Source organism: Macadamia integrifolia, chromosome 3, assembly GCF_013358625.1.
Source record: "Macadamia integrifolia cultivar HAES 741 chromosome 3, SCU_Mint_v3, whole genome shotgun sequence".
In the NCBI taxonomy this organism is placed as follows: domain Eukaryota; kingdom Viridiplantae; phylum Streptophyta; class Magnoliopsida; order Proteales; family Proteaceae; genus Macadamia; species Macadamia integrifolia.
Window position 1 is genome coordinate 24785130 of NC_056559.1, and position 9681 is coordinate 24794810.

Consider the following 9681-nt stretch of genomic DNA (forward strand, 5'->3'; position numbering starts at 1 on the left):
TCTCGGTCTAGAGTCCTTATTGGGGATATCAAATATTTGGCCTCCACATTTGAGAACTGGATTTTCTTTTTTATTCCCTGAGATATCAATTGTGATGGATTCTCTAGCACAGAAGGCCCTGCCCTTATCTATCAAAAACAAAAAGGAACTAAAAAAACAAAAAAAGTGTGCTATTCCTTTTCAGTTAGAATAAAATCTGAGTTCAACCGCGTGATTTCTCATATCCTAACCACTTTACTGAAAAATGGGAATCTGATTACCAGTCGGCTGATTCTAGGGTTTTGGTCACTAAATGGTTGAGTTTTTGGATCAGAATGCCGATTCTAGGATTTTTGATAGAGATTCAGCCATTTAATATTAGGAAGCTTAAAGCACGAGTATAGAAGATTATGGAAATCATTTTAACTTCCAAAACTGGTAAAACTCGGAAATCAATGTATTCAGTTCTTTTTGACAGATAATCTGAAGACCCTGAAAACAAAGACGTTTCTTTACTTTATAAGTTTCTTTTCCTTTGTTTCAGCCGTCCTCACGAGCCCATTAACTGTTTTTCTTCTTTTTTGCCTTTAAAACCCAGAATTTAATTCTTGGTCCTTGCTCTTCAACTCCTCTGTTTTTCTCTGCAACTCTATTTTTATTCTTTCGTTCTGCTTTCTCTTTCCTTCAACGATGCACAGGTCATCAAGCACTGGTCGAGCCTCTTTTGAGTTCAATGTCGACTTACCTCAGGCTGTAAAGGCCTCCCAAGGCCTTAAAACTATGGATGAAGATAGGCTACCATTGTACAGTTCCACCTCCGATGATACCAAGAAGGAAGCTTCTTCCCATAAAAAATCGCCAGGGGAGAATTGGGTTCATCTCATTCCACTTATTGTGATCATCTGTTGGGTCATTCTGTGGTTTTTCTGTCGTCCAGGTGCATTGTGATGTATCTTAATTGTCTTGAAATACTAATTTTTCTTCTTTTTACTGTTAATGTTTATGTAATCACTCTTTATAGGGATTTTTTTTCCCTCTTTTGTTTAAAATCAGCAAATATTAGTTCTGTGAGCTTAATCATGGATTAAACAATTTAGGGAGGTGAAACAATTTAAATTTGCTTTATTGATTTAGGTGAAAAAGAAGAAAAATATATTTGTGATTCTTATTTTTTGATGGAAATAGTTGCATTGCATACCCTTTCTTATATTACTTTTTAATTGTAGAACTCATTGAAGTTTAGATCATTGATCAGGGTACCATGAACAAGATCAATTTAATCTAATTGTTGTACCCTTTTCACATGCTAATTCCTTGAGAGAGAAACCAGGAATTTTTATTTATTATTAGTATTATTATTTTTTATAATGTTTCATGTGATCAAATAACTGATATTTTATGCTCATTATATTTTTTTTCCCCTCTTTCTTGTAGAGCAGTAGATATAGTGCAAAAGCCTGTGTTGACTGTTGAAAGTGTTGGAGGTCTGAATACCAATGGTCATGGCAATCAGATTAGTTTGCTATCATCGATGAAATTGAAGGACATTGATCAGCTAGAACATAAATGGAACAGAAAACCTCAAAAAACTTCAGTTAATGAATAAGGATGAGGAGGGTTCTCTTATTCCAGTTAGAATGCTATGGACATTGTTCACTTCTTTATATTTCATCTCAAATGAAGGAAATCTCTCACTTTAAAGTCAAATGAGAACCTGATACATGTACCCTTCTTCCAATTTTTTTGCTTCTATAAATGAAGTACAATAAACTGATGCAACATCTGAATTTTAGTAGTTCTCTCTTCCTTCAGAATTGATTCAAGTTCCCTGAATTTTAGTAGTTCTGCAAAGTGTTTTATATGTTCTATCTTTTGGTCTTTTGGAGGTAATCTATGGAGTTCTTTGAAAGATGATGAACATTATGTCTTCTAAACTAGGATCAGTCATGCCCATTTAAGTACAACAATGAATTATGTAGGAATTTGGTATCATTCATCATGGTACAATTTCCTCCCCATGGTGTATTCCTTCTTCCTGATTGAATAAGATGCGGCTATGGTGTCTTCCTTGTCCTGATCGAATAAGCTACTAGAGATGGGTTTCTCTCTCCTTACCTTATCCTAATGCTCACAAATTAATGGGAATTATGTATGCGTATCAAGGTGGAGAGAAGACCCTTTTAAAATAAATCTCCCAATCACAAATTAATGGGAATTGTGAATGCCTATTTTAATATAAATCTCCCAATAAATATATCCACCTTAACCTCCCATAACGTTAGAGCATTCCACTTTACCACAACAACTAAAAGATAGGGGAGGTAGAGTCACATTAGAGTTCAAGTCACACAATGCTCCTCTATATGACTTGGTCAAACAATCCAACATAATAGGGATTTAATAAATGAGATAAATCCTATTAAATTGGATAAATCCTATATTCTTCAGTAGTATTAGTGTCTCATACGGCTTCTTTTAGCTTTTTCTTAGGACTTGCAGTGCACTTAACAATAGGATGGAGATTATTCTGATTTCGGCATCGAAAGTCATGGAAAGCAGATATTGATGAATCTTTAAGTCTGCTTAGACCCAAAGGGTGAAGTAATGGTTCTCCAACATCCCACCCCTCCATTTATCCTTTAATAAGGAGAAAAAGAGGGAGGGGGAGGGGGAGGGGGAGGGGGGGATCTTTCAAATAATGGCACTGTTAGTTCAGGTCCTTGGGGTCTTCATATACTTGATGTGCTCTCTCTCCACCAAATGCCTTTGAAACTAACTTGTTGGCAAGAATCTGGCAGGCTATGAATAAACCTCCTCAAGGTTGAACTCCACAAGGATGCCATATACACATACCCCACCCCACCATCCCAAAAAAAAAAAAAAAAAAAAACCACACCCCAGAATGGGAACTCATATTGGCTTCATAAATTTCCAGGCTTTCTGTATTGATACAGATGGCAGTTGAAAGTACAAATTCTGTCAATTTGGAAATGCTCTTCAACTGACATGATAGATAAACTGAGCAGCCTTGTGATACCAAAATAAGTTACATTTGAACTTCTGGCTCAAGCTTCACCATAAACAGAATATTCACAACCCCGAAGGGGTAGCTTAGTTGGCACGGACCAACACCTCACAATTAAGAGGTCATGAGTTGAACTCTCTCTGGGGCCTACCATTAAAAAAAAAAAAAGATGATTCCCTAGCCTTGTCAAGACCCTCAGCTGATCTTTGAATTTTGATCATGTCACAATGCAGAATGTATGCGCAGGAGGTAGCAATTAGTCTGAACCATCAGAACTGAGATGTCTTGGGGAGTAATTGAAGTCCTTCAACTGCGAATTGAGGATTGATTTTCAAAAGGCAGCTCGATGAGTGTTGCATTTCCATAGAATTCTTCCAAGTTGTATAAAGCACGTTGTTGAGGAAGAAATATGTGGACAACAACATCACCTGTCAACAAATAAACCACTTTGAATCTTAAAATAAGGTCTGTGATCTAATCAAATTACAGTCATTTCAGTCCATGAATTCTAGTTATCAACTGGGAATTTGTTCCCCTAAAATAATCGCAGGCAGCAAAACATGTAATTAAAAGAAGTGGTGCCGTGTGCATAGAAGTGTTCTTTTTTTCCCCTTTTTTTTTTTTGGGGGGGGGGGGTGGTTGTGGTTTGATTTGAGGGTTTGAGGGGAGAGCTTACTGAATAATAACTCCCACTTTACTTTCAGAGCCATTGTATGTTAGTACAGGTTTTATAAAGGTAAGCAGATAGATGAATAAATACAGGTTTTAAAGTAATATATTCACATCAATCACTGAGCGCACTTGATTGAGTCAAGCTTTTATAAATGGTTTGGATCAGTTCCAGCATTCTAGTTTTCTACAGTTAGGGCTGTGGAAACGAGAAATTAAATCACTCACCGAAATCCAACAAGGTCCATGAATTGGGTTTAGTGTCACCAGATGCAACTTTTCTGTACTGTTTCTCAGCTAGATCTCTTATTTTAGACCTACATATTGGAGGAAATTGCCACTTATGTTGTTCAAAATATAAATTGTGAGCTAAGTCATTCTGCCAAAGACAAATCAATCACAGATATATAAGTTCATGTTGAATCACATACCCAATGGCATCAATCTGAGGACGTGAAAAAGCTGTGGCAATAATAAAAAATCGAGTCCAATATACCAGAGGCTTCACAAAGAGTACACGGATGTCCGCAGCCTTCACCTCACTAGCAACTTTTGCTAGAGCCACAGCAACTACAGGAATGGCAGGAAAAGGAGAATTTAATGCATTATTGTCCTCAGAAAATTAAAAGGCAAGTACACATTAACCATCAATTGAAAAATATATGAGCAGGTACAATTCACAGCCAATCTGAGAATGGGAAAAAGACCAACATGACACAGTTACTTGGGCATAGCGAAAATCATTTGCCAAAAGAAAGCAATGCAATTCCATAGAACATGCTAAAAAAAGCAGCTTGTTTTGTGCTTTCATTTCCTTTAGGCACTGTTTGTTTCCAGGTAAAATCCAAGTAAAAATTATTCAGGTAAAATCAGCACAGAAAAGTAGGATTTTACTTGAAAAGTTTCATTTTACACAGCTTTTAGTTTAAAACAAATGCGGCCTTAATGATGAATATATAGGATCTGTATCAAATCTTCTGATTAATGATAAAGAAAAGAAATGTTTCCTGGCTCTATGGACCTCAGAAAATATTAAAGGCTCAGTACAGGAAAGTCCATCGGTTAGAAGGTTATCAGTCATGCAGCTGATTCATCCCAGTTAAGAATTTGTGAAACAGTGAAAGCATGATAAAGACAAACCAAGCATTATTACTAAGAAAATTTCTATATATGCTGGAATTATAAACACAACATGTTCTGATTCAGAGATATAAATAACCTTACATGACAAGCTTTCAGCATCGTCATCAGCCTCTGCACTAGGGGACTTTTTATCCTTACTTCTATAAACAACCTTCCCATATTTCTCAAGCAGGTCATCAAACATGGCATCTGTGTCTTCAATTAGATTCTGCCAAAGAGCACACTTTTGTCAACTCACAAGCAACAGCCACTGACACATCATCAACTGATGTTTATATAAGAAAATAATCTTAAATACAAAATCACATACAAATAAAGACGCATGCATGCACGCACATACATATACAAATATGGATAGATACTGGGTATTAGGGGATCCAACTGTGAGCAAAAAAGCTGAATTAAAAAACAGAAGACATTGCCAATGAATAAGGACTTTAAACACAGTACAGGTCAAAATGGCTACTAGAGTTTGTTTCATCTTCTGGTAATGAGTTGATTTTGAATAAGAAAGCAGAAGAGGAAGAAAACAAAGGGGAGGGGAAAAAAAAGAATTTCTGCAGCAAAGGAGAGTCAGAAATAAAACTGAAGATGATGCAGCAGCCTATTGACTTCTGCGAGGTGGTGGTCACCTCTTGTGCAAACACACTCGAAGAGAGGGAGGGAGGGCAGTGGCAAGTTCTTTTAGGACATTATGAATTGAACAAACCAGGAGAAATACAGTGTAGTAGGAGCAGAAACAGAAAATACAGCACAATTTAATAGAAAGAAATAGATTTCCCAGGTGAAATATGGGTGGAGTAGTAGCTGAATCAGAAAATACAGCACGCTTTAACAGAGCAAAATATAGATCAAAATCTAAGGAGGGGCAGGGGACAAATATCCAATTTATTCAACCTGTGCTCAGTTAGAAGCTGGTTTTAGAAGGCAATTGGTCCCTCATTTTGAGTAGCAGTTGCAAATATTTAAGTGGTTATTTTCCACCCTTCCTCACCCTACCAAAAAGAGTACAACTCAACCAGCTGTAGGGGAATAATACTTGTTTCTTTCATGTGGCATCAGGGCTCTCTCTCTCTCTCTCTCTCTCTCTCTTTCTGGTTTTTTGGGTTGATATCTGGAATGCGCTAGCAATTGTCAAGCATAAGCATTATAAGGCCATGGTCACCCTCAACATGATAAGGAAAATATTTTGATGCAGGATATCACACATCATGAAGTGTGTCTTCCAAAAGAGAACATGCTATGCAATGTTTATCAATGCCAAGTGATGCACAACACAGGCTTTGGGTGAAACTATACTATGAAACCAACTTTTTAATAGCCTGAAGTGATGATTGTACGCTGCTGGCCTATGTGACTAATTGTGAGGAGCTGCGGACCTTTCCCTCGTAAGCTACACATTAAAAGCATTAGAATCTTCCAACAATCTGCCGGTAACATGTCCACTTAAAATTCTTCTGGGTGTTAGTGTTTTAGTCAAAGCTAAAGCGTTAATATGAGAATGTACAGCAAAAATCCAACTCCATGGTCATGACACTTATATGCTAAATATCAAGCTTTATTTTTCCTTCATACTCCTGCCACATTATGGAGGTAACTTAGGACATCTGAACTTGCCATCAGTCCCTCAGTCCATAATTCTGTGCAGACCATGAATGCTACCTGTCTCATCTTTCTTTCTTATATTTGAAGGGGGCATTGAAACCAACTCCCCTGCTTATGATGAGTGAACAAGGATGTCATCAACATCTTACCTTCTTTGCTACCATCCTCATGTAGCTTAAGTGCTTGACTATTTAACCCATCCAGGTGTTCATCAACCATTCTATTGTTTCTTTGAATTAATTACACAAACCAAACACACAATAGCTGCACACAATCAACTGGCATATATTTGAAATCTCGAGCTATGCATCAAGTAGACCTAATCCTTGTATTTCCTGTTCTCATACTCAATTCCACTCGGTAACGGCCGACTTCAAAGTCCATAGCACCGAAAGATAATATTCAACCCAGAAACTTATAAGAGAGGGAAACGAGGACAGCAAAAACAAACGCGTAGAACAAGATGGACCATTAGAGGAAAAATCATAGAAACCCATTAAGGCATAACCTAAAAGGAGAGACATTTCAACAGAAAAAACTGAAGAAATGAAGCATACCTGTACGTCTTCATCCTCGCTACCTGAAGGCTTCATAGCTTTGGGGATGTTAATACTCTCAGCCTTATCCCTCCTCTTCACAGTAAGCTGATGCCATTCCTGACTGCAAGTTTTCTTCTGAAACGGTTTCAAATTGCTCTGCAATTGCAGTCTGAACATTGCGAAATTTATACACGAAGCCCTGTAAATAGGAAAACTGGTAGAGACGAAAGCCGAGGCCATGAGAGATTTATTGGGTTTTGTGGGATTTGGGAAGAAACAGTGAAACAGAGCAGGAGAAGAGTTCAAGGTTTCTTGAGAGAGAGAGAGAGAGACGTTAGCAATCTTCTTTTGTTATGAGAAACAGAAGATTGGTTCGATAATGCATAAGAGTATGGCACGTATAGACAGACTGGGGCCTGATCTGGAAAGGGTAACTTCAGAATATCCAGTTGATACCATTGAAGTAACTTGCTGAAACCATCCTATCCAAGCTCAAGATTTTATTATAGGAGGAAGATGACCTAGTGCCTAGAGTTGCAAAAGTTTCGAGATATTTAAGGGTGCGCAGGAAGTGTGCACACTCCACACATTTCACTCTTCATCCAAACTGTGAAATATCTAAAATATCCACCCCATTGGATGACTCAAGAGGAAAACCTTAGGGCCCGTTTGATAACGTTTCAAGAAACGCGTTTCTGCCGTTTTTATTTTCGGAAACAGTAGAAACAGAGCAAAAAGCGTTTGATAAAACTGTTTCGTTTCACTTATTTTCAGAAATAGAAATAGAAATTTCTACTTATTTATGGTTCAAGAAACGACCCAGGCGAAACAAGTTCAACTTTGTTTCACCGTTTTTGGAAACGACTTGTGGCCATATTTTCACTGGTTATTATCGACTTATAAAAACATGACTTATCAAACACCTTCAATTCCGTTTCTGTTTCTAGAAACGGAAATTTATGTTTCTGCCGTTTCTTGAAATAGAAACGAAAAAAACGTTATCAAACGGGCCCTTAGAGTCCATCATCAAATTAACCCTTTCCTTTGTTTATTTTTTATTTATGGGAGAGAGTTCCCAAAAAGGCCGCGTGGCATCTTACACCAGTTTAGCAGCCAAGGGGACACACGTGAAGGCAATTAGAGTTAGATTTTCGCTTGTCATGAGCAATCTTCACATCCCACTTTATGTTTAGGCATAAAAACCATGCTACCTTTTAGGTTTCTTACCTAAGAATGGTATATGTGGAATCACTTGTGGAAACCGATCAGATTTTCCTACAAGAACTATTCTTGTGCTTCTAATTCACACACATGGAATCCATCACGAGATTTTTTTTATGTGGATTTCGTGTATGTGGATCAAGATTATACGGGAATGATTCTCATAAGAGGATCCGCATCCCCTCTTCACCCGAAGTTCAAGATGTTTTTAAGAAAGTTAATGAGTGAAGTTCATACTAGGGCAAATTTAGCCATATTCATTCCTTTGGATATGTTATGCCCTCTATGTTCTCTTGAAAAAGAAACAGATTGACACCTCTATTCATCTTTTTCAATTTCTAAGAGAATCTGGACAAAGTCTTGGGACGTCACACAAAAAACCTACATGGCTCCTCTATCAAACTCATGTTGGAAAACATTATAAACTAGATAGGTATATCAAAAAACATTCAGTTCTCTTCTTTTTCTTTTTATAAGTAGGGAGGGGATGTAGATAAAAATCAGGAAGCTCAAACTCAAGAACTCCTGGTGAGCATAGATTTTTTACGCACCACAGTTCACCAACTACACTAGGCAGTTGTTAAATTCAGTTCTCTTCGTATCAGCTTTTTCCATCACCTATTACTTTATCTAGTTGGCTAGAAATCGTAAGTTAAAACAAGGGAAGTTCTTCAATCCTCTTGCTGTAATTTCTAACATTAACAAATGGATTCATGACTTGAATCTCTTACAACCTGACAGCCTGTTGAATCATCGTCCCAAGCCAGACCAAATCTTACCATTGTCGGAATACCAAGGACTTGTACCAAGCACATGGTTTTTATCATGAGTGATGGAAGTTTTATGGCATTTACATGTAAAGCAAGATGGACAAATATTCGTGTGTTTCTATATCCATTAACTTTGGAATTTCAGGGAATGCATAAAAATCAAAGGTATTCTCAAAAGAGTGCCACAGGCACAACGACTAGGAATCATCACCACTACCATCTGGACTAATTGTGAGGATATAGTCAAGCTTTTTCAACAAAAGCAAGGTTGTTAGTTATAGAGTTTATTCTTTTTTTTATTAGTTATCCTTGAAGGCTAGAATCGAAAGTTTTACGTAATCTTCTAATATTTGACATTCTTTTTTCCTATTTTAGTTAATGCATTTTTTTATTTTTCTATTTAAAAAAAATATAATAATAAACAATTAAAATCTATTTTATGCTTACTTTCATTTCAATAAAAAATTAAAAGGAAAGAATCCGGTTGAATAAAAAAATAAAAAAGACCCTAGGAAAACCATTTATGAACGATTTCAATTTCACTATCTAAAATTGTTTATTAAATGGTTCAGTTTCGATTATACCTAAAAAAATCTTGCACCGAATCAAATTGAACCGTTTAACCCCCTTGTCCCCCATCTAATGATCGAAGGCATGACCATGTATGTACACACCTGTACACAAAACCTTGTGCCATTTATTGTTGAAAAAAAAAATGATTCCATAATTG

At 36.8% G+C, this 9681-nt stretch overlaps 2 protein-coding genes across 2 annotated transcripts; one reads left to right on the forward strand and one right to left on the reverse strand.

Moving 5' to 3' along the window:
• The first annotated feature begins 424 nt into the window (after positions 1–424).
• Positions 425–1774, forward strand: LOC122074729. Its single transcript, XM_042639676.1, has 2 exons — positions 425–916; positions 1419–1774. The coding sequence occupies exons 1-2, from the start codon at positions 670–672 to the stop codon at positions 1583–1585; spliced, it is 414 nt and encodes a 137-aa protein (XP_042495610.1). The 5' UTR covers positions 425–669; the 3' UTR covers positions 1586–1774.
• A 1120-nt stretch (positions 1775–2894) lies between these two features.
• LOC122073047 (protein Iojap, chloroplastic) lies at positions 2895–7511 on the reverse strand. The gene is made up of 5 exons (XM_042637543.1): positions 6979–7511; positions 4898–5024; positions 4105–4243; positions 3902–3990; positions 2895–3432 (listed from the first exon to the last, which is right to left on the reverse strand). The coding sequence occupies exons 1-5, from the start codon at positions 7198–7200 to the stop codon at positions 3311–3313; spliced, it is 699 nt and encodes a 232-aa protein (XP_042493477.1). The 5' UTR covers positions 7201–7511; the 3' UTR covers positions 2895–3310.
• Between the last annotated feature and the right edge of the window lie 2170 nt (positions 7512–9681).